This window comes from Styela clava, chromosome 6 (assembly GCF_964204865.1).
Source record: "Styela clava chromosome 6, kaStyClav1.hap1.2, whole genome shotgun sequence".
Classification (NCBI taxonomy): Eukaryota; Metazoa; Chordata; class Ascidiacea; order Stolidobranchia; family Styelidae; genus Styela; species Styela clava.
In genome coordinates this window covers 1,629,875-1,655,966 of record NC_135255.1, presented here as the reverse complement: position 1 = coordinate 1,655,966, position 26,092 = coordinate 1,629,875, and the positions used below count along the sequence as shown (strand labels likewise).

The 26,092-nt window shown below is 32.5% G+C and overlaps 1 protein-coding gene across 3 annotated transcripts; it reads right to left on the bottom strand.

Moving 5' to 3' along the window:
- On the bottom strand, positions 1-23,564 carry LOC120330645 (protein king tubby-like). Of its 3 annotated transcripts, XM_039397520.2 has the most exons (17): positions 23,342-23,564; positions 22,866-22,910; positions 22,418-22,496; positions 22,103-22,277; positions 21,625-21,831; positions 12,853-13,004; positions 9,308-9,675; positions 9,105-9,157; positions 8,159-8,820; positions 7,591-7,689; positions 7,192-7,293; positions 6,737-6,839; positions 6,248-6,396; positions 5,496-5,570; positions 4,583-4,670; positions 3,828-3,911; positions 1-3,064 (listed from the first exon to the last, which is right to left on the bottom strand). In XM_039397520.2, the coding sequence occupies exons 1-17, from the start codon at positions 23,359-23,361 to the stop codon at positions 2,931-2,933; spliced, it is 2,595 nt and encodes an 864-aa protein (XP_039253454.1). In that variant the 5' UTR covers positions 23,362-23,564; the 3' UTR covers positions 1-2,930. The 3 variants fall into 3 exon arrangements, with proteins under 3 accessions (XP_039253454.1, XP_077969606.1, XP_039253455.1); XM_078113480.1 differs by lacking the exons at positions 8,159-8,820; positions 9,105-9,157; positions 9,308-9,675 and adding an exon at positions 10,462-10,752 and having other exon boundaries at positions 23,342-23,562; XM_039397521.2 differs by lacking the exons at positions 21,625-21,831; positions 22,103-22,277; positions 22,418-22,496; positions 22,866-22,910; positions 23,342-23,564 and adding an exon at positions 16,402-16,591.
- Between the last annotated feature and the right edge of the window lie 2,528 nt (positions 23,565-26,092).

Sequence of the window (26,092 nt, the reverse complement as noted above, 5' to 3'; positions counted from 1 at the left end):
GAATTTTCTGTAAGCAGATGCTCATTTATTAATAAAATACATAATATTACATTTTCATACAATGAGATTTTACTTTAACTCTAAAGAGCTGGTTGAACCGACATATTTATACCAGTTCACAACGATATTATCTCACAATACCAAACATTCTGGTTTAGAATTACGGGCGTAACATTCCGTCATCTTGTCATTATATTTGGCATACCAAGTTAGAAATTTAGTTTGAAAATAAGCTATGTGTAGAAGGGATTTCAAAGTTTCAATTTAACATTTCCAACAATGCCCCATATTTGCTAAGTATTGCATTCAGTCCCTACGAATACTGAATATTGTTGTAAGCGCATGCCATCAGATGAAGGTACATGAACAGGACTGCTCATGTGTAAAACAAGTAAAGAGCAAAGGAATAAAAGAGCCTAGTCATTCCTCACTATTCATTCGGTGATCTTCAGCCAAATCAAATCATCAACTGTTATCAACAAAATTGTAGATGTAAAAAAACATTTTGAAGTTTTTCGGTGGAAAAAAATCAGTCATGTGTATAATCACTGGTAGGCACTTGGTCTACATCAGTGCTTGAAAATAATGAATAATAATGTCTGTGGGCAGAATGAGAACAAGGATGTTTTTGGGTGAATGAAGGGAATTAGAAAAGTACGATGAAATAACCTTCAAGGGTGACTATAGGTAACAATAAAGAGGCAAATATTGTTTTAGAATTAAATAAAATTCAGTAAAACCAGCACCAATAGTAACCAGAATTCGGGATATCGTATTTGGGTTTGAATTTAGAACTGAAGTTCAATGAAAAAGAAATATCTAGAACAACAATACATTATGAAAACACTAAAATTGTTTGAGAAAATAACTTCATGCTTAAAAACTAGCAAAACAAAAATAAATCTGGTGACAAAATATTTATTACCCGAAAGATAAAATTAACATTACAAAAATCAACAGTAAAAAAATAGTTTTAATTTAATGTAGAACTGTGCTCAGATAAACAAAAACGGACTAATGTGAATATATTTGAAATACATGCATGGCTTTTCATTCAAGGTTTATTAAAAATAAAAAATTGGTCCATATAACTAAAACAAGGGTTTATTTAATTGTCTTTGAAGCAATTTGTAAATCCAAATGTGAGTTGTAAATTAGGAGGAAAAATATTTTGTTCATCCCCAAATAAAACGAAAGTGGAGTTTGACTGTCTCTACTACATTAGGCGGAGTGGAACAGCACAATTAATCACTATTACTTGTATCGAAACAGCCATACTAATAGTATTGAAATCAATTTGAACTCTTGGACAGATACCAATGCTCTTGTATGGAATGAATCAAATGATTCGACTCGCTCTGTTATACTTTGCAAAATAAGACATGGCATATATTGATGGAAACTTTATTGGTCAGTGAAAGTCAACCAAAGAAAATATTTTATACTTCATTCGATGAACTGATAAATACATGCAGACCATTTTTGAGCATTTCAATGATTTTCTAGGATGTATAGATCAGTTTATTTAAAACCATGTTAGCAATTCAGTATAGCACTCGCTAATTTGTACAAAGTAATGAAGAAAATACTGTACTTGGCCAACTTGACCCTGAATGTACCGCACATACCATAATATAACAAGTCCAGTTAAGTACTACAACATACATTGAACATTGTACACTAATGAAGGGCCAAGATAAAGAAGAGTTGTAAATAAAACTGTTAAGTGACAAAAATAGGTCAATAGAAAGAAGAAACATGTACTGTATTCGTTTTATCCAAAGATTGGACAAATAGCAGAAATATATAAACTTAATATAAATCATTTGTCAGAAAAAATTCTAGTCTAACACACTTTGATCAAAAGGATGCAGCAATTACAAAGGCTGGTTCTCATGTTGCAAATAATGAGCTGTCCTGTGCAATCATAGTTTGGCATGAATAGACACCTAATAAAAAAGCTGATCTAGATAGATTATGTCATTGCGTAATCCAGCTAATAAGCTCTAACACAAGTGTAAGGAGTGTTTTCTGGTTACTGGACAAGATGAATAAAACTTCTCAAAAATAAGTTGAACTCTAGGGATGCTTTTCTATAGATGCAATCAAAAATTTATCATCATATGTGACCACAGATAAGAGAGTTTGAATTATCTGTCGACCATAAGTATAAGTTTTTTTCCTGATTTTAAGTTTTGATTTTTAGCATTACGGTTTGTAGAAATTTATTTCATTCTAAATTTTTGTTTTGCTTAGTTTGCCTATAGTTGGCTTCACTAGTGACTGCAAATTTCTTCATGATTCCAAATATGAAGGGAAAAGTATGTATCAAATATGTTGTCCTTTACGTAGAAATCAAATCAAATGCACAATATTCTAAAAGCTTTACTCGCCAATAAAAGACTGTGATTTTACTTTACACTTTGATAAAAAAAAAATTCGCAATAGAAAATATGATACCGACTTATGGATAGTACGATGATAAATTTTAGATTGATGTATAGAATATATCGATATGGGGATTGGTACCAAATCAATTTGTTGAAGAAAATTCCATGCTTTAATGACGCAAAAATATAATTAAACATTAAAATTCTAATATGAAAGTTGCATCAATTGATAAAAGGAATAAGTATACACACATTTATATATATATATCTATAAACAAAAAAGATATTCGCTTGGCTTTTTATTATCAGTGCAATGTGCCTGCCCAACGGAAAAAGATGTAACATGAGGCTATTTGGCAATGCTCATTGCGCCTGGCAATGTCAATGAATCAAACCTTCCTAGCTTTTTCCTTGGTCAGACAAATGATTATCAGTAATTATGTATGTAGTAACACTTTCATATTTGAGTTTGGCCAAATATGATCTTTAAAATATTAATGTTTAATTTAATTCCACCATGGAGTTTGATATAGTCAACTTTTATTCGCAGGCCAATTTTCCATCAAAACTCGAAAGTGCTATAGCAAAAGCCTGCAGTGCACACATTGGGTAATTGTAATCGAGTGTGAAGACATCTTCTGCTACACGGCCAAATTGCATCACAATGTAGTCAGCTGTAAGTACAAAGTATAGGAATCTGGTCAGTAAAAAAAGTGAATAGAAATAGTCAACTGTACGGAAGCATGAGAAACAAGGCTTACTATATATATACCCAATTGTAATTTTGACCCGTCTGTCAAGGTCTATTGGACTTGGTCTAGATCAGTTTTCCAAACATTTTGAGCTGCAGACCCCTATTTGTGAATCTTAGTTTTGACGGACCCCCATCCTATGCTGTATCAATTTCTGTACAAAAGCAATGATAAAAGATAATGTTTCATTCACAACACAACAATACAAACGACATTAATGTGATGGATTGAGTTTGCTTTTCACTGCACAATTTCTCGACTCTCAGAGCAATTTGTGATAAGCACAAGTCTCGACTTATATTTTGTCATCATATTGGTAAGAGCTGGAAACGCTGCCTCACACATGCAGGTCATTGCAAAAGGCAATAAATTTTAATTGCCTTTTCTGACAGCAAGGAATATTTGTCTGCAACGCTCAACCAAAGCAACGCAAGGGCTTTGTGATTAAAAGCAATCCTTAAAGACCGATCAGACTTTTTCCATATTGTTGCGGAACCCTTGTGCAGTAATCACGGACTGCCAGGGGTCCACGGACCCTAGTTTGGGAAACCCTAATCTAGAAAACAGGCTCAATTTTCGGGCTCCTACTGATTTATACTTTAATAATAAAAAAGGTGTACCAGAGAGGTTTAATATTAAAACAACTAGTTATTGCAAAATTAAATCAATATTTTGAGATACTTACGATCACTCTGGTGCACAATTTGGAAATTTTTGACTGAAGCCTGTGTCACTCGTCCACGAAAGTTGAGAACATAAGATTGTGTTTCTGAAAAAAAAATGAAATAAACTCACAGCTATATCCAGTAAAGTCAAAAGTACAAAACCAAAAGGGCAGACAGAAGTTCCAACTTTTAGATCTGACTTAAATTCATAGACATAAGTAACTATTTAAAATAAAATATAAGAATGAATTCTAGCTATGGAAAATATTGAAATATCCATTTTCGTTTACAAATTTTTAGATTACCTTATTTGCAAAGTGAAATTGCCATATGCACTACACTGATATATATCGTCAGATGTATATCAGTATGATGGATATTCTACTTTCACTTCATACAAAACTTCATGAATATTTTACAAATATGTCATGCGCAAGAGAATGCTAAAATATTTTTTAAAGAAATTGTATGAAATGTATTTAAGGAAAGTGTAATGTTCAGTATCTATAGACAGTGCTGCACAGGTAACTTACAACCAGTATACACAAGAATATACTCATTATGGTAGCTGAAAAATTTAAGATGGCTTTTACAGTCGTAAAATCAAGTTGTAAATAACTGCTGAGGCAAAGTGTTTACAAAGCTATGTGTAAAGGAGAATGCTATTCAATTTAAATATACTAATTCACTTCAATTCCTGAAAATAGTATTTTATTACCTGCATTCCTAACTAGTAAGTTTTTCCTCAGCAAATTTAAAAATCTAATAATATTACCTTCGTTCCATACAGGTGTTTTATTGCTCAGTTCAATCAGATTATCCATGTTTTTATTTTGCCATCGAGACAATATAGTTTCTCTGTCCTGAATATGCACAAAGAAAAATAAAATGAGTATGAAAGATACAGAATATTTGAAATTTAGCCATTAAAATACAAGATTACTCAAATTACTTAACAGATTAAAATAAATGGTGGGGGATCATGGGGTTCAACCCCCGGGTACAAATTGGGTAGACTATGCCGAACCAGAAAGATTCCAGTCTGTACATCAAAAGCAGCTCATCGGGAGCCTCGTTTGAGGCGTTATGTGTGATACAGACTCCCTTTTAGTTTAAATTAATAAAAATATTCATCTCAAGAATTATTGTTCCTAATCCCAAATAACCTCGAGTCAAGTTAGTTTCAATTTTACTTCTAACAATATCCCTACTTGAGCGAGAGCTAACAACAGCAGAAATAGATTTTATCATGTTCGCAATAAACTGAAATTCAGTTTAATTATTACCTACTTAACATACAATAAATCAAAAATCCAAACAGATTAAGGTTCCTGAGCCATATCTTATCAAATAACAAACATAGCAACTCAAAAATAAACAAAGAGAATGTTGTGTGCGAAGTGGATTTTATGTGGCCTATTAAATGCCTTTATGGATAGCTGCAATGTACTGTTCGAAGAATCACTTGAATCATATTTGGTAAGTGCGAATACAAACAATTAATCTATGAAGTAAGCTGACGTTCAACCTGCCATTCAAGTACCGTGAGTAGTGATTTCCGGCAAATGTATTTTGCCACAATGTTAAAGTATGTATGAAAATACCACACAAACAGTATGTGAGAGAGCATGAGAAGTTTTTTATAACTATATTATGAAATACCACAATAAAAAAGCTAAATAACTTACATCCATAGGTTTGAATTGTACTCGTTGGTGATTATTATTCATACCAGGAATGATGACAGTCATTTTACGAGGTCCCTGTTAAAAAAGATTATTTTATTTTCGTCAAAGCCGCAGGTAATGATCGTGTACTGTAACACATGATTCGTAGGTTCGAGTATAAGTTAGTCTGTTGATATGCAAAACTTGGAAAATTATTTTGGGGTAGATTTCTACTAAGTTCACTAACGTACTAGCTTTATATCTCTCGGCAGTCTTGAAAACTCAAGATATGATTAAAAATCACATTATCCTCTGTAGGTAGAATACAAAATTTTGGGCGCCCCAGATGCATGGCACACAACCTGAACCCTAAACCTAGTACAAATAATGCGTTCAGGTTGTGCGCCATATTGGTGCACATACTTCTGGAGCTCGAAATTTTGGGTACTCCGTAGTGTGTACCAGGTTAGAGTTAGGCCATAATTTTATTCCGATATTTCTTATTTTAGTTCTATTACGAGTTAGGGACTATCTGTGTTATCCAAATGAATATACACCGCCTGCCCATAGGTTTCAGTCCCCTTTACACAACTTGATGTAAAGTAGGTATGTAAGTACACATACTTCTGGAGCCCCAAATTTCGACGTTATATGATTTGTTATAACTTCTGCATTTCAAAATGTGTAGCGTAGCAAGCATGAGAATAAAATTTAACAATCAACGTTCGGGCTTTGCAAAAGGGATAATAAAAATAGATTACAAATCACAGTACCTTGAATCCCAGAACATTAGTTTCATAACAGACAGAAACAAGCTCTTCTCTTAAATTACTTCGATCTGGAGCCACTCCAGGCTTTCCGAATTTTATTCCATGGTCGTATATTGTGAATTTCGTTCCCATTACATTAGAACGTAATTTGCCTGAATGACAATAATATGTTAGTGATGACAAAACTGTTTCAATTCATCTACTTGCGTAAATAGGTGAAAATTGACTAGAAAATTTCCACAGCAGCTGATTGGAATAAAATTGCCATATTTATCGCCTAATATAAATTGTTTTTTATATACATTGCTTTGATTTGTCATAAGTGCACTTGTAAGTTTGTTACTAATCCAATTTAGTTCTTGTTTAGTTATTGTAAGTGTATGCCAATGCTAATGGTTATGTGGTGTCTTTTCAATTTCCAGTGATGTTCAGTAGATTCATTCATTCAATGAAATTAGTTACTTTAAATCGTGACTTGACTATAGAAATTACCTATATACGATTCTCCTCCTCTTGAAAGGTCTGTTGCATCAATGGATATCAAATAATTTGACGTTTTGCTTCTTTTTCGTTTCCTTCCAGCGAGTAAAAATACCTAAATAGGGATTATAAAAAGTCATGAAGTTTCCTGTACGGAAATCCCAAATGGATGTAATGTAGATATGTAGGCTACATAATATCTTCCAATATTTAGTCATTACATTTACAACCATGAAATAATAACATGAAGAAATCCCACTGCCTGCCTTGCAAAGGCTGATCTTGAACTCTAAATAAACATTGAAAAAAATCACAACATACTGGTTTCTACATTATACACAGAGTTAAAGAATTATGATACAATGACTGAATTTATTTTTGGTAATAAAAATGAAACAAGTAAATCGATCACATTTACAGCAAACAGAACAAGGGAACATACAAATTTAAAATGAGGATAGAAATACCTTTCTACCATCATCTCTTTCATAGTGAAGATAATAAGTCGGATAAGCATGTTTATCAACCCCACGCTTGTCACGAGTAATTCGACATTTCACAGTGTAGCCCTGGTAATAAAGGAAAAAAACTTATAAAAAATATATATCGGCAGAATTAGTAGGTGTAATAAAAGTTACTTTATGACCATCTCCATATTGTGTTAAAATGAGATTATTTTATAAGAAAATGAAAAGATGAATTTCAGTTGAAGTTGAAGAGAACAAAGTCATTGAATAGGTATAATACTTTTGTGTAATGAGTTATTTTTGTCAATAATGTCGACTAACACTAGATAAATAATATTACCTTATAGAAGTAAAGAGAGTGCATAAATATGCACCAGTATATAAATAATATAAGGTTACTTGAGGTGCAGGAGTATGTGCAAATCCTTCTAAATCTTCCAGATCCATGCCAGGAGGAGCAAATCTTCCTCCACTACTTCCAGGCCTTTCATCCAAACTCTGGAATTCAAAATAAATTGTTTTGTATTGCCATGTTCCCCATCAAATTCATTATTGGTAGTATAGATAACTATATACAAAATAAAACTATAAAATCATCACAAAATCGAGAAATAATGCAAACAAACAGAACACAATAGAAAAAATCAACTAGAAAATTAACTACGATATTAATGATGTAAATCATAACTGACAAAAAATCATACCCAAACCAAACATTTATTTATAGCAGATTACCGTACATAAAACAGTATACTTGTTAAGTTTTCTCAAAATACCTAAGCAAACACATTATTAGCGGCTTAATTAGATGCTTCCTATATTTGATATCTATAATTAGATGTGGAATGACTTCACAGGTCATATATCCTTGATGCGACACCTCGAGTCTACTTCTATCTATAACTCATGCTATAAATGCCTTGAACTGAATTTGTCATTAATAAAACACGAAATATATGACTCACACCTTAATAGCAGGGGGATGCATTGTGGAAACTCTGCCTGATCTATGAGTTATCTTCTTCACTTCTCCCACTGGCCTCTTATCAGTGAAAAACTTTCTATGTACCTCACTCATCTTCTTTGAAAAATTCTCATGTAATTCTCTTTCACTCCTGTCTAGTGCTATTGCTTGATCATATGATGCTAACGTTTCAAAATTTTCTGCACTGATAAAAGCTTTTTCACCCGTATATTTAAATTCCATCCATAAATCTTCCAAAGTTTCAATTACTTTGGTCAATGAATCATCAGAATTTAAAATGGCCCTAACAGCTCGCGATGCTGTTACAACCGCATGATCATTTTTTATAGGAAACTTAGTTTTGTCATCTCTATAGAAGAATGCGGCACTCTTGTTGAGTGTAACGAACCCATGCAACTCGCCACAGAGGGAGGTCACCAAACACCAATCCTCTTCATTGTCTCTCACAAGACTTCTACAAGCCTCTGCGTCCAATAAAGGATTTGTGACTTCCTCACTCTTGTCGATATACGATGGTGTAGTGGGGCCAGCATTATGAACTGCTAAAATTCTTCGTTGCATTCTCACTAAAACATGTCTCAGTTCTGCAATTATTTGATAAACTCTACATCGTTTTTCTCTTTCAGGTATAAAAACAGGTTCATCTGAAAATGCATTATTGGTGTACAGTAAATTGTTTCCAAACAATTATGTTATATCAATTTTATAAATAATCCTTGATAATATAAATAGCAGAAGAATTAAGTAGTAAAACAGAATAATCAGTCTATTCACTAAGTTGAGAATCATGTTCTATCATACATATTAAGTTTTTGTCACAATAAGAAAGTATTGTTCATTGATTCTGTGGATAAATATGAATGAATGCTAAAAACCACTTCTAATTGAACCTTCAAAATCAGTACCAACATAATCTGAAAAATATAACCTTGACTGATTCGACTTTCTTTATTTGATGAGCTCACTTTTCTTGGTGCTGGACTAAGAAATATGAATAAATGTTAGCTTTTTAGCACAATATACCGGTGATAAAAATAACTTAAGACAAATAATAAGTAATAAAAGCTGCATTTAGTAATAAATATTCTTCGTTTGATTAACTTTCTGTACATTAAAACATATCTGACATACATAGCTGCTTCCAGAATCATTTCTGGAGTCGATCTTCCCTCATCATTCCTGATTACTTCAACTTCTGTACTTTCATCTACTCTGTTATTGTCAATTTCTGAGCTGCAACATGCACCTGACGTCCAACCTTCTGATGTGTTATCTACACTGTTGTCCTGAAGTGGAACTGCTATTGGAATCTCATAATTTGGCTTATTCAGTTTTTTAGGTAGTATTTTAAAATCATTTTTATGTTTGATGACTGCTGATGGCAATTTTGCATCTGTGAAACTTGATTCTGGTTCTTCTAAATCTAGCAAGGCAAACGCTTTCTCTGTTTTATCCGAGTTTTCTTTGCTCGGTAACATGGTATCATTCGTTATTTGTTTCTGCGGAATAAAAATGATTACAAACATATAGTTAGTGAGTAGGTGGCTACTAGAAAGTTAAAAAACTAAATCAGGCTCAAGACAAAAAATAAAACAGAAACCACATGTGTGATTACAAAAATTGATTAATTAATAAGCTAATTTGTCAAACTTGGATCACCTAAGTTCCTGAATCACAGGCTCCATGAATGGGAAGATAGCTTTAACAAAAACTGGGTTGTGATAATTAAAAATCGATATATTTGTTAGTCAATATTTTCAATTAACACTCATTTCAATATATCGAATGAATATTATATTTGTAGCAATCCTCACAATACCAGCTGTATGTTCTAAAAGTCGACAGCATTCATACCAATAATTCATGCAAAATTGAAAATATTTGTCTAATTAGGTCTGATTGATCTGTATCTATGTTTAAAAAAAACGATAATCAGAGCAGTCTGGTTTTCATTCACAAATTTTAATGTTTCGGTAAATTCTAAGTTGAAAATATTTTTCTACAAGTACCGTAATATTTAAGAATCATTTTGCTTCGTTACTTCAATTATATGAAATTGTCCTACAAATCATAACTTGTGTTAAACATCAAACAACCTTACACTAATATTTTGCAAACTAGAAGATAACATTAATTCAAGACATTCATAATCAAGCTCAAAGCATCGAAGTGTGGAGCTAACTGCAATAAAGATCCCAAACATTAAGTATATTAAATATCTTGTCAAACCTAATTTTAGCATCCTCTATTTCTACAAAGAACATTCCTAAAGCACTCTATCTCACTGTGGGACTAAATATTGTTCCAAGATCAGTTGGAGGTGGATGATTGTCAAAGTCGTTCTTATCTTTTTCACTATTGATGTTGAGATATTGAATATTGGTAGAAGAAGATTTTCCACCATGCGTATTATCCGAAATAGAGAAAAAATCTGCATCTTCAATTTCTCTACCAAAGGCCATTGATGGATCGACAACAAATACATTGTTGCTTCCTGTTGATTTAGCGCTGATTGGACTTAATGGACTAACAGGTGGAAGCTGGTTTACCCAGCTAACTTTCCGATCATTGTATGCCTTGAAGAAAATATTCAAATATTTCATTTCAGGGAAAATTCATAAAAATGCTAATTTTTTCATTGAAAATATTATGATAAATTTATTAACTTAGGATAAGATTTTTATTTAAATATCCCAGTGGGAAGGAAAGATGATAATGAGGCCTAATCATATGGTGTTTTTTTTCAGTTACCAGTTCATGTTGGGTATGGATGAAAATAGTTGTATCACAACCTGAATTGAGTTGTGACAGATTATCACATCCTGGGTGTAATCAGTTGGGTATGATGTGTCACACAGTGTCATGATTGTTAGGTTGTGGTATTTTCAAAACGTAGCCATTTCCTATATACATATATTAATGTCAGCTTGTTCAAAGACTTGGTTAGAGATATATGTCAGAGCATCTCATAAAAATGTTAGCAATTCAAATTTATGAAACTGATTTCTGCTCATGACATACCAGCTGACATAACACATAATTTTTGTAGATGTAATTCATCGGTCAATCTGAGTTAAAAAAAATTTAATATTTCTATCTGCTTAAAAAACTAGTAAAGTGCACATTCTATGGGAAACTTAAATTATCAAAGAACTAAATAATAAATTGATTTACCAACATCCCATCATGACTGGACTATTAATAATATGCATGTGTTACATAAGATAATAAATACCGCATTTTCCCTGTGCTCCGTATGGACCTCACAAGCAAACGAGGTGAGATAATGTCAAAGGGAAAGTTGATACATTGTTAATAGCTATTGATAACATTACGATAAAGTTTAATAGGTTGGAGAAAGTGCATGTGGTAGTAAGTTTGTGAAACTGAATACATTAATAGTTGAGAATTTTGTGAACTCTGGGTATAAAATGTATGAATGGATATTACCATATTAATGTCATTTAGGAATATAAAAATGAATTCACTATCCGTCCAAATTTTTTTTTTTTTCAACAATACATAGTAACAAAATTTCTACCATATAAACATGGCTTGCAAAGTGCAGATTTAATCTCTGCATGTTGAACATTGTTGGTATGTTTCGTCCCAGTCAATCACATGGTTCTCAAGCAAGGTCAAGGATGTTGAAATTAAGGACATGGGGAAAGGGCCTCATGGTCTAACAAGATGACACATGTTCAATTAAATACTGGCAGTGGCAAGTGACAATAAATATCAATACTACAGAATGTAATATTGACCATTGTTCCACTCACTAAACACTAAACTTCAAGATGAAAAATTATCTTACTATGATTACCAGATTATTTAAACACTTTATCATCTATGTGAATACGATTTTGTATATTGATTTCTTTGTATAAGATAATAATTCTGGAATATTGTAAATCAAAACTCCTGAATGCTAGAGTGCTTAATCATTCTAAATGAAAGCAATGTCAGATGGAAATTAGTGAAGCAATTGAAAGATATGAAATGGAAATATTGAGAAAATAATAGGAGATTTTAAAATATGTTAAATGTAATTTGAGCATAAACTAGTGCTTTTTGAGATATTTGAAATCTGTAGGATAGAAAAACATAATGCAGAAAGTCTAAAAATAAAGCTTGATATATCCAACAAAAATTTCTAAATATAGAACACACTTTATCGGTGATAAAAATGAGAGAACCTGCTTATTATGAATGAAAATTAGAGCTTCAAATGGTTGCTGATCGGCAATACAAATAAGCAAACAAATCAAAGCTGATGGGATTGCATACCGGAAAAGCTCATCAATGTGTAAACATTCTTAAAACTATTTTCCACGACAGAGATAAGGATTTTTACGCTTATTTCGGAAATATCGGCTGGCCATCTAGACAGATTGAATCTTATTGTCAATATGCCTGAACACCCAATAATGTAGAGCTTCACTGCGATGCCATACAGGAATAATTTGCACAATACTTAAATATTAAGAAATGAATGCAAACCATTTGACACTAAATTCCTCCATGCGAATCATGAAATAAGCCATGGTTCTAAATGCTGTGGTAATTTTCATAATTTCGCTTACACAAGAACAAAAAGTCTTAGAACACTGAAGTCTTCCATTTCAAGTGACCATAAAAAATAAAATAACTCTCAAACCATCGTTGATGTAAGATACCTTGATATCTGTCTTGCTTCCACTGGATGAGTTTGGCCTCTTAGATAATGCTGTTTCAGGTCTTGGCCCGATTTTGAATCCATCATCAGTTTCATCTGAATCATCATCATCATCATCATCTAATTCTTGAAAATCTTGCATCGATTTTAAACCTAGAATTATGTTGAAGAGAATAATTATTATCTTTTGATGCCATAATAACAATCATATATATGTGATATCCATATAATTCCTGAAATTTACTTTTCAATATATCAGGCAATCTCAGTACTAATATCACTGCCTAAAAGCTATCCTATGGTACCCAAATAATGAGAATTGAAATGAAAAATATATACTGTTGATGATGATAAGCACTGCTTGTGTGGTTTGCAGTGAAATGGATGCCATAAAACAATGGAAGTGTTATAAACACAAGGGAATACTGAACATAAAGTAATATGATATTGTTTAAAATCTATTTAAAATAAGTTAGCATGACAACAAAATATACTACTCCTTGATTTCTATATTACTTTGTCAAATGTACAAAACATTTAAATCTAGTTTTATTGATATAGCATACACTTGAATAAAACAGGCCCAAAACAATGCTACAATAAAGATAAATATTCAATCAAAACAATAGAATTTTTGTTGTGTCATAATTTTTTAATTTAAATAAAATTTTTAAAATAGTGGTTAAATATGTCAAATTTTTCTCTGTAAGATTTAACATACACCATGACTATGTTATACAGTAAGTTATAGACAGTTGAAACCACATAGACCATTGCCATTCAAAATAATTCTTAGAAAAATTGCTGTCGACCATGAGATTGAGTTGTAAATTCAGTTTATTATCTGATTTTTCCAAGTACTTTTTTAAACATAATAAATTCTCAATCCTCTGAACTAGTTTTTCCTGCATTCCTTTTTGTAAAAATCACCTGATCACTTCGTTAACCACATAACGATAGGTCATTAATCAACATTGACATTCAGATATAAATTTGAATATTTCACACAGACTAAAACCTTGCAACTACATGAGTAGCATGAAATGGCGATTTGTTAGGCCGGCATTGACGTCAAGCCTTGATTACATTATAAATAAATATAAACATTGATGTTGTCTTATGTTTATATAACTGGAGAATAGAATGCATTTCAGGCATGTCAAAATAATACTATCAAAGAATGATAATCTTTAGAAAAGTCATACATTCAACTAATGGCGGTAGCATCAAAATCAGTAAGTTTGTAATAAATCAGCAAAGTAGTTTTGTTTACATGGTCCATGCGACAGACTAAACCTATTTGAAACACCTCAATTTCATAATAGAAAATCACATGGTATGTCAATGTCTATTATTTAATTTATAACCTATCAGCAATTTATATATGAAAGCAGCAAAATCTTACAATTACCGGACTTGTCTAAATTTGGGGGTTACTACTGAATTTTACGTATTGCATGATTTTCAAGATCTCCTGACTTGAGATTGTTCTCTCAATACTCCACAATAATAATTTGAAAATCATGAACTTTGTACATTATGAAGAAGACTAGGTTTCGAGATGTTTCTTTTAAGTGTACTATGTTCCGTGCTATTTCACAAAATAGTACGGGAATAAGTTAAAAAAGAGCTACTAAAATTTTTATAACATACATGACACCGTTTGAACATGATGTTAACACTTGCGTGTCATGAACAAAACTAACTTGCGCGGCTCGTTTGGTTATGGTATTTAAAATCGTGCCTAATGAGTTTTTGCGGCCATTCTGGAAGTGATTTTCTGGAGATTGTTTATTATTTTCATTGACACCAAACTCATAAAAATTTGGTTTCACAATTGTCATAGGTCATTAAAATCACATTAACCAAGTCAAATTCAACTTGATTACGTCAAAGTAGATAACAATTTAGGACATTCATAAACATGGCAGCAACCAAGGTAAATAAATTGAAGGTCAAAAGATCTTGATTGTTGATCCATACTATTTAATTTTTACTGTATAATGGCCATTCAACAGTCTGCAATCGTTCCAACCTCCATTACACAATTCAGGTTCAAAAAGAGAGATACCCAAAATATTGATAAAAAATTTCAAATTAATTTACATTTCATGAAAAAAATTTGAAAATTGTACGAATTTCTGTTTTTCTGAGGTAAATTGTCTTTGTTGTCTTGTAATATATGTCATGAAAATTATAAAAAAAAATTCAGTTGAAAAAAAGGCAAGAAGATAGCAGAGTTAGGTGTTGTAATTTGGATTCAACAAGAATCTTTCCCCACAAACTATTCCACATCTGCTATCTACTTCAACCAAAAATATGCAATTGGTTTAACATGAAGGCCCATATAAAAAATTTCATTGTAGTGTTAAGTAGAGAAGGCATCCTAAATTACAAATAAATTAAGGAATTCATGTTCAATTCAAATCATGGCGAGGCAAGCATCTAAACAATATAATCCTTGGCGCGTGTGATGTGATGTAGGCACGCCAATACTATCATATAAACACACTAAGCACCTTTGTTTAGGGCCAAACAATGAAATTCCACAAGGACGTTGGTTAAAAACAACACAATTAATCGCCCTTCTTGTATGGATTATACTTGGCACCTTAAAAATGCGACCATTGATGTACGTAGCATCCTAGCCTGGATTACAAAGCGTCCAAGCGAATAAATTACAAGACGTGTATACGCTTTTGTTTAGACTCGATTTCATTTCAATTGAACAAAGGCTTCAGTGGTAAATTCTTTGTCGAGTATCTGCGAAAGTACCTTATTCTAGAAAAGTGCGCTTCAGATACTTCGAAAGCGTCATTACATGGTATAAAAACACAAACTCAACCAATATTTTTGTATTCAATCCATAACTCGTGGCCAAAATATTGCAATTTCATTACGATAATTTTTATGGTAAACGATAAAAGAAAACGATAGTCACCGAACTCAAGTCGTGTCCAAAACAAGTATTTGTCTTTCCTGTAAACGTTGCTACAGCATAACGACAAATAACAACGTAGACAATGAACAAAGGCGAACACACACTTTCAACTACTTCGCAAAAAACACGTGATGTTTAACACACCGGATATTAAATAGCTAATACGAATGCGAAAAAAAGTCCCGGTCTAATTGTCCACAATGTCCAATATTGGCCTAATTTATTCTAGAAATCGATCACGATGCAAACGAGAAAATGTACCGGTATGTTCGTTTTTGTTTATATTGGTTGGAAACGAAGGACGATAAATTTATATCACGAGTCACAACAACGTTAAAAGATATTTGCGGTATGGACCTATTTAAAATTGAATCCCACCAGTTTAGAATAATGTATAGTTGATTTCCTAAAATAATAATCTGTTCTGTAAGGTATAAGGGAAATTAATATCACGCTACGACCTTACCAATCCCCAATCAAGATTTTAGGCAATTTAAATTGCATTAGTTTTCCAATTACTATAGAAAAAGTAGGCCCCAGATACCACACTGGAATCTATAAAATACTAACTCGTTAAACCATTATTATTATTATATTCCAACTACTCACCCAAACCCCATAACAAAGAACGTTTATCACGTGTTGACATTTTCCAGCGCGTTTCGTTGTACAATTCTTTAGGAGCGTATGACGACGTTGTTTCTATCACGTTCGTCGTTTAATTGAACGAAATGAATCACCACGTCTTCCCTCTTATATTCTACTAATAATACCCTTATTAATATTGAGTATTGTTGTCACGTCAAATAGACAGGTGTTTTATAATTGCTGTTGAGTAAAAAATCTTCTGCTGAGGTATGAATATGATTTTTTAAGCTTAAAATTTTAATTTTTAATGTTTTCATTTCGTCACATGAAAAATTCATTGGGGTGATTTTCTTGAGTTACAAAAATGCGTAGTTCGTTTAACGAAAGACAAAAATAAAGCAGTATAATTGCTATAATAATAAAAACAACAACACATAGATGAATTTAGCACGGAGCACAATAATAAAATACCAAGAAGGACATCGACATGCGTATGTTCACTATTGTCTAAAACTAAATCATTTGAAATATGAAAATAACTAGAACTGAAAAAGATAATTTTTTTCCCTAAATTGGTCGGAACAGTTTCTATACATGTGGAATGCGAATGAATTTGAAAGGAAAATAAGGCAATGCATGTGATCACAATTATAATCTTTGAAAGTATGCGAGGTTGTGAATATGGTCCATAACCATAGGATTGGCACAACAGATAACCTTTTGATGTTATTTATTCCAGATAAACTCGACAAACCCCATTCGAACCTACCTAGATTAGAGTATTACGAACGGCGAACACGAAATGCATTTTTAAATCGATATTTGCGGTGAGAGAAATTTATACTATACATCATAAAGAGTATATTATTGCATGTTAATTTACACATTAAAAAAAACTATAATTCGAAATTTATGTATACCAATAAAGAGATATTTTATTAAACAATTTACGCAATATAATTACTCTGATAAACGAGTGAGTTTGACATTTATTTTAATAGTGCGTTTGCTACAGGTCGATTTTGTGTAATAGCATCGACATATCTTTTTTTAACTCGCTACATATCGATCGGATCTATTTTATCCTGAAAGCACATTGTAAGATTGCGTTGTTACCTTATTAGAATGAGAACGATACAACACCATATGTTAAGAATCGGTAAATCGGGTATTTTTGGATTACCGGCCAGGATTATCTTGCAATTAATGAAACAGAGATTTGTGTTTCAGCTGGACTGTTCAAAAAAGCAGACGTATGACGGCCTTTGGCGCCCGTTCTCCTGCGATGACGGGAAACGATAACAATCCTTCCGTTGCATAATGAAGATTCAATCAATTTTTCGCAATTAAAGGCTTGAAACTGATATTCTTGGATTTAAAAGAAGTTGTAATCATGTTCATATACATTTATAACAATTAGTCAAGAGTTCCGTCATTTTCTCTTCTATATATATCTACAAAAATCATAGTTTATTAAAATTGGGACAAAAAAAGACATCTGGTCAAACAAAGCGCAATACTTTTACAGCAGGTCAAATTTATAGAGTTTATGATATACCTGGCAAACGAGTTATATCTGATATTCATTGTGTTGTGACAATACAACGGACAGTCAATATCTCTTGATTGACAAAACTAAATGCCGGAATCGATTAACGATCAAAACATTCAATCAACCACAGAATATTCTGTATATAGTTTCGGGTGTAATACTACTAAAATATGACAAAGAAGACATACAAACCATCACAACGAACAATGACGAACTGTGAAATATGAATGGAAAAGATATTTATTATATATATTTAAAATGTTATTCTATGATAGATTGATATAATTTATTCCTGATTTTAATTGTAAAAATTACGGTTTTATTTTGATACACTTCAATTCGGAATTTGAAGAAAATTAAATTCTATAAACATTCGAAGAACGGAAGAAATTGCTTCGAAGATCGAATAAATCTACCTAGTCCTAGACAGATAAATAAAAATTTGCAGAGTCATTTAAGGTAAAAATCAGAGCGTCCGGCGACATTACGAACTTTCCGCATTACTCAAGCTAATCAAATCACGTCAAAAAACTTTGATTTGACAAAAATTTACGGTTTTCGCACATCAAAGTTGATATTTGTCGCACAAAATTGCCAAAGCGATTAAAAACTCATTAATCAAACGTTAGACATGTTTTTTCGTCTAGATATGTTGAATTTCAAAAATCTTATCCTGGATTAATGACTTTTTGACGATTATTGTGTTTTGATTGAAGACCGATAGTTGGTTCCGATACTTCATTATTTTTCGATTTGTTCTTCGAAAAGATTTTATCTTTAGGAAGTTAAATTTACAGAAAATAAAACTGAGTAAACAACTTCTGCACACCAAAAAAATTAATGTGATCGCCTATGCTGTCATTCCCGGTTCGATCCCTAGTTCAGGGGCGTAGCCTAGAATTCTCAAAGTGGGAGGGACGGGGGTAGTAGCGTTTGGGCCAATTATTTATACCATATCTATAAATTGCAGTTTACAGATATGGTATAAATAATTGGTCCAAAAGCTACTATCAAATTTGCTACAGTCATACTTATTTGCGAAGCATACAATATATGTTTGCAATATTACGATTTACAACTATCACTAACCAGGGCGTCCGAAGCAGAAATTACACTATAGGATAATACAACATCGTCAGACACACTAATTCTATTGTCACAGCTGTTTTCGTCATCGAAAAAAAAATCAATACAATACGAACCATAAACAATATATTTGCCTTATGGTAGTCGAGTAAATATATTGGTTGAATTCATCTATTAGTATACTAGGGCAATCAACAAGTATTATTAGTACACAAAAACAAACATATTGAAAAGTTCACAAGCTTCACAGACTAAAGCTGAGAATTCCCCGAAGAAAAATTGATACATTTTCATGTGAATACCATATCAGAACATACCAAAGCCTCTATTTTGTCTGATAAGGTAGATAGAACATGAAAAAGAATTCGATTAATTCAAAAATATCTTCTACACATTTATCACGGTAATCTACGAATTACGCAGAACCTTCCGGTTCAAAACATGCTCCTTGTGGGAATTTGAAATTGTCGTCATCAACAGGTTCATCGTAGAATGGCACAGGTTGGGGCGATTTAATTCGCTCTCTCGAAGCTGTATAAGATTTGTTACATAATTTTCATTTCGTGGGACTAAACTTATTAGGCTGTTTTTGACAATATTCAATTTGTTTTAATATACCATAGCCGTAAAAACAGTTATCTGTTTTAAATCATACCAGATTTCAGTTTTAAACTAGGCATAAATTTTTACGCTTTGTCACTTGGTTAATACAATTAAATCCTGAGACATGTTATTTGAGTGACGTACCATTGGTTAAATAGAACCTAGTTTCGTCCGGGATTCTTAAGATTATCACGGCCACTTGCGATGTGTTTCACATTTGGGTGTCAAGAAAGTGTTTGCCAACACATATTATGTCGTTAAACATTTAAGTAGAACGCAGTAAATTGTTTGCGGTACTTGTATAACAAAAAAGCGGGATTGAGGAACTGGAAAATTTAAAAAGTTATGAACACTTAAATCTCTCATGAGCAAATAAATACCCAATGGGACCATCAATTATTTCCTGTATTCTTTCCTGTAATAGGGAAAATCAATCGATTGCACACGCGCATACATCGTTAATAGTCACTATTAAAGCTAGACAAGATTTTAAAATGGCGATTGTCATCCACGCGCTTTCAATCTTGAAATTTAATTTACCGGTAATAATTTTTAATGAAAACGAAGCTAAAAAAAAAGTTATGCAACAACAAAATTTGTGAAGTTTTAGAATAAATTCAAGTAACAGAATCGGTAATGACCGCATATTCATATTTTTCGCATTGAAAGTTACATGGGTAACTAACTGAAACTGTATTTCTAGAAACGTTTCACGTGACCTGTTTCGTATCGAGATCACGAATGTTCTAGATGACTGGCTGATAATAAACGAAGCGATCAGGTACTATTTATCGCTACCCCGCGCGAGTAGCACCTGCACAATTAGAGACGATGTGGAAGGTTACGAAGCAAAATTGTACAATCACTGGAATCAGGATTGTTACACATACAAACACCATGCCAAAGTCCGACGCATGGAGAGGTATTCCGTTTAATTATGTATCAGTTCGTTAACGAAAAAATGACGCGCTCTTTATTACTATAATGCAGTCCATGAGCGAAGCGACATAGAAACTTTCCGAAAATAATAGGGCAGACAAAGTTGAATTGCGGGGATCGTCATTGGTTCGCTGCGCACGATTGCTGCCGTTGAATATTTTATGGGAAAGTGGAGACCGCACCTTCTGTTTTCAGCCGACCCCACTAAACTAAAACACATTAGATTAGTGTGGCAAAGTACGGTGCGTCTCAATTGTAAATGAAAGTTTCGATTACATATGAGAAAAATGGATTATTCACTCCACACTTGACAGTACTTAACCTAACTGCAAAAACTTAAAGGTACACTAGCTATGTGTTAAAAAAATATGTCATATAAAAGACGATGGTACATTTTATCGTGGTCCATGCTTGATCAAACATATTTTTTATGAAGAAACTAAAGTCGGAAACTCCAATAAGTCAAGCATGATAAAAAAGTTGCAAATTGCTATAATCATTGAGATTTTTGCTCATTTTTCATGCTGAATAAATTTTGCATTATATGTGCATTGAATATTCATGTATTCATCAACATTTTCTTACGTCTGATGTATTTTAAAACATAGACAAAGGTTATTTGTGTTGTTCATGAGTAGTTTCCAGAAAGGAGATCAGGTAAACAGATTTGGCCACAAACGCATCTCTTAATCCATTATGTATGTGAAATACGGTATGCCTAAATATTTCAGCGAAACAGAATTTTAGTAAAACGCCTACATGAATGATGTTTTGAATGTCAACAAGCAAGTAACACCAGTGTTTGCAAAGCACCAAAAATACTCGTGATTCGCCTGAAAATATGGTTTATGTTCTTAGAAATATTGTGAGCATGAATTGTAATGAGATGGTGCGCTCAAGATAAATAGCATCATAACCATAAAATTACAAGGTTGATCGTCTGAAAAAACACATTTAAATGTATAGTTAAAGAGATACTATATTTGAGTAAACTTGAATTGCACAGTTCAACAATAAAAAATTTAAAAAAGGCAACCACCCAGAAACTAATATTGTAATGTTACCTGCTTCTTCCATTTTTCTCTGTGTGTCTGTCCGCCTTCCAGAAAGCAAAACAGGTGAGGGTGTTTCAATGTCTTGAATTGAGGGAGTTTTCTTCTTTCGATGGGTATCTGAAGCTACGATGGGGTTGTTACTTGTTTTCACTGTTATGATATTTGGTTGGTTTTCATCATCAGATTCGATGGCAAGATTGTCATAGCCATTTTTACCTGTGAATTTAAAGAAATTATTTCAAACTCAGTTCAAAGTCAAAAGTATAAATTCGCTTTAAACATCATTGCACTTTCATAGTTTGATAGGATTGTGATTATTTTAACTCATTTATACTCAAAAAATTTTGATTATTTTCAAAATTTGTAAGAGGATCAATTTCAAAATTTGACTGTCAGTTAAAAATAGTAGCGTGCATAGCATTCATATAAATTTTTTCATATAAATACAACAATTTATTTCAAATGAGTAGCGAATGATATTACTTGCCATGATTAAATTTATTATTTGTATTAAAACTATCAATATTCTTTTTTTCCTCTCGAAGTCGATTGGCAGTAGAAGGTCGTGATCGTCCAGCAGAACCTAATCTTGGTTGGCCTGTAGGCTTCATCATCATCTGTTCCTGCTTTCTTCGTCTCTGATGATGTTCTTCTCTATTTTTCTGCAAAAATATTAATTGAATTAAAATTTATGAAAAAAAAACACTGTCTTGAACATTATAAGAACAGCAAGTCAGTTCAATGTTTCAAATGTGTGAGTGTGGTTGTTGAGTGGATTACAGATGGAAATATAAAGACATACTTGTTCTTCGAGTTTTCTGTCTCTAACCGATTTTGTGCTCATAGCAGATGTAGGTCTCATGTTGTCATTGTCCATGATACTGAAAAAAAATAATAAAAGTTCCAGAATTTTAACCACAATATTTTTGACCAATTTCTTTGGAGTAAAAAAATATTTCCTGTTGCACATAGCATATTAAATATTTCAGATTTTTGAATATTTGAGAATTTTTTTAATTAACAAACATTGATAAAGATTTTCCATTGACATAATCTCTTGGTGACGGATGTTGATATATAGGAAGCCTCTTGCATGACAAATGTCTAATCAAAGGCTTTTATGACCATGCCCTGCCTTCAAATAATCAACAAAACAAACATCCCATGCTATAAAAATCATTTTTTCAACATCTGTTTATTATCAAACCCTGAATAATTTACACAACTAACAAATGACAACTGTCACTCACCTTCCAGGTGGGGCTTGATTTGACCAAGCTGGTGTCGATCTGTGGCTGGTAGAGAAATAATAAATTAGTATTTGCATTCAGAATAAAGTTCATGACTTGTGGCGAGGGTGAATAAACCGAACAGAAGAATTATCAACAAGAAGGATTCGTCAAATATCAGTGATTGAACTGTAATAAGTAGAACAAATTCTACAGACCTCTCAAATTGAGATGAATCATTCTACTAGTCGTTTATATGAAAATATGAGTATCTGCCTGGTGTTACTGTCACTTGAATCACGAATATATGCCGAAAAAGCAGCCTAGTATATGCAGGATTGTTTACTTAGATGCCATCATTTAACAAACTGAGAATTCACCATTTTTGTTGCACTTTGTTTCTGGTTTTCCCCTATTTTTTATGACCCGAAATCATAAAAATTGAAAATGAATGATAAACGAAAAATACAAAATATAAAAAATTTAATGAAAGGTACCTTTCTAGGCCTCCATACATTTTTCTTGTTGAAAATGTTGCTTACACCTCTTCAACAAATTATTTTAAAATAAATTAGTATATTTGATGAATCTTATATCCAGTACTATCCCTTACTACGTCGATTATAGCATTTACACATATATTATATTAACAAAAAATTCCACAAAAATTATGATCTGTTCTACGTCTAAAACTAAAAATAAACATGAGGATGCTTTAGTTTTAACTTTGTTCCCATATGAAATGTTGGATAGAATGTTGTCATTACTAATGTGATGATGCTTATTGGCCCCTATTGGTATTATTCATAATACTTATAAGTATATGTAACAAAGGAAAATTCAAAAATCAGTTTTAGTTTATATAAGTTAAAAAGTTATTAGTTATTATTCATATATCACTGTAATAGGGTAAATAGCTAATAGATTAACAATAGTTTTTATAAACAAGATATAAGTTTCTTGCTGAATGTTACTATGTCAATGAGATATAGGGAATTAAACCATGGTTAGGGATTCCAATTTGATATGCGATCTCACTTGTTTAACGTGTGAAATTTTTATGTTTTATTATTCTGAATTAAAAAAAGTAAACTAAATGTAATCATTTTCGTTGAATATACTATTTTTTAAATTGGAGCGGTATTTATGCGAAATTTTAATTGTATAATTAGACATATACAAAGAATTGATCCATTTAGAAAAATTGGAAATTAAATTCAAAATAGAACTATATCCAGATATTACAACAAAAGATATTATTAAGGCCATTTAAAATATTGCTGATGTCATAACCATGAGCTATCTGACACAATCACACATGTGCAAATATTGAAAGAGCAAACAAACGAACCAGTTTCCTGAAATTTAAAGACACACGAAGAAAGTCTAATATGCCGCACTAATCAAATCAGAACAATCATGTTCAGTAATGCCAGCTACTATTTTATAATGGTGACTTATTTTTATATTTTCAAATTCTTTTTTGGAGAAAAATTTCACATTTCAATAATGTAAAATTGTTTCTTTTTGTGACATAATTACATTCTTACTGTGTTATTGTATTCGAAACTCAAAAGTTTCCAAGATTCATGATACAATGAATTATAATATTGAACCATTCCTCCTGGGAGGCTTATTAACACACATATTTAAAAATGACCAATTTTTGGCCCTCTCTGCATTGCACAAACCCGACCGACAACAAAATGAAACCCATAAATATTATATTCATAAAACTCTACCTTTACAGTACCCTAATACAGTAATGCATCTGTACAAAAACTCTAGCTGGAGAAATCTCCAAGTCCTGAAGTTATTTCACAGTACAGCTGATATACCGGTAACTTATTGCGGAAGCGCTTGACTTCAATGCTTTTGAGGTTTGAACGCCAATATCAAAGGGGTAGACCCCAAATCTTGACTATAATGGACTGTGTTTTGATGTAGGTATGTATACTATAATCTGATTCACTGCTTAATGTTGAATAATACACTCTGTTATAATCTGATAATAGACTAACCTTAAATAAATTTATTGGGCTGATACACTTCGCACAATCTTACCGGTACAGTGATAAATTCAATAACAGCTTGATATCTGGATATACAGATACCGGTAACGTTCAGACGTTTTGGACTAGAATACTACTGTACTAGGAGATTGATTTTTGGAGTAAGGGAAACCTCCCAATTTAGTTTATTAAGCCGGATATAGGCTATCTGTAAATATTTAATAAATCTGTGTGGTCCAGTAATCTGATATCATTTATCAGTTTATTCAGTTATTGGAGCAGAAGGTAAACTGCTTATCTGCCCTTTCTAGTAATTTAATATCTGAATAATCGAACTTAGCAATATAAGGCCAGTATCGCGCATGATCTCAATCAAGTTTTGCGCCTGGTATTTAGGAAAATCAAACGGCTATATGGATACTCAGGCTTTTGAAGCCCAGATAAACCTGTAATCCAGTACGGTATCCCAGTAACGCGAACCAAAGCCCGAGCGAGTCGACGCAAACTAGTGGCCTGAACGCGAGCGTCGGTCAATACCATTGCGAAGTGAAATCTTTGTTTATTTATTGTATTCGCTTTTTTTGTATCGATGAGGTGAAAGGTCAAAGACGCACAGGCTGTTGTTGCGTGTTGCTATGCCAACGTCAGATGAGATAAGTTATGAGACTAGTGTTGCCAGAAATACTCACTCTACAAAATGAAACATTTTTCCACCCTGGAAGACACGAGTTACTTGTAATTATTATTATATTCATAATTCAGTTGAAAACATCCGCTACACGCATTAACACATAGGCAGGTATCTGAAACAAATAACTGACTAACAAATCCCACATGCGACATGAACTGAAAATTGCACGAGAGGCATCGAACATGGTGCGTTATATCTGTGATTTTCAACCGGCGTTCCGCGAAACACCGGTGATCCATAGATTTTACATTTTACATTTTGTTATGCATTGTCTCTGGGTGATCCGTGAGGCATATTCCCTTGGCATTCCCTTGACAACAAAAAGTAATCCAAATCCATCAGGCACGTAATTAGTTTATAAGAAGATTCTGTTACATGCGATAAACGTTTCCACAGGAACGGACCTCCTAGTTTATGTCTTGAAACGATGACTAAACAGCAAAATGCAGCTGCTTGGATATTCGAGAACAAAATATTGATTTTGATACAGTTTGCAAAAGTCAGCTTGTAGAATACTCTTAAAAAAAGCAATAAACTTAGTGAAA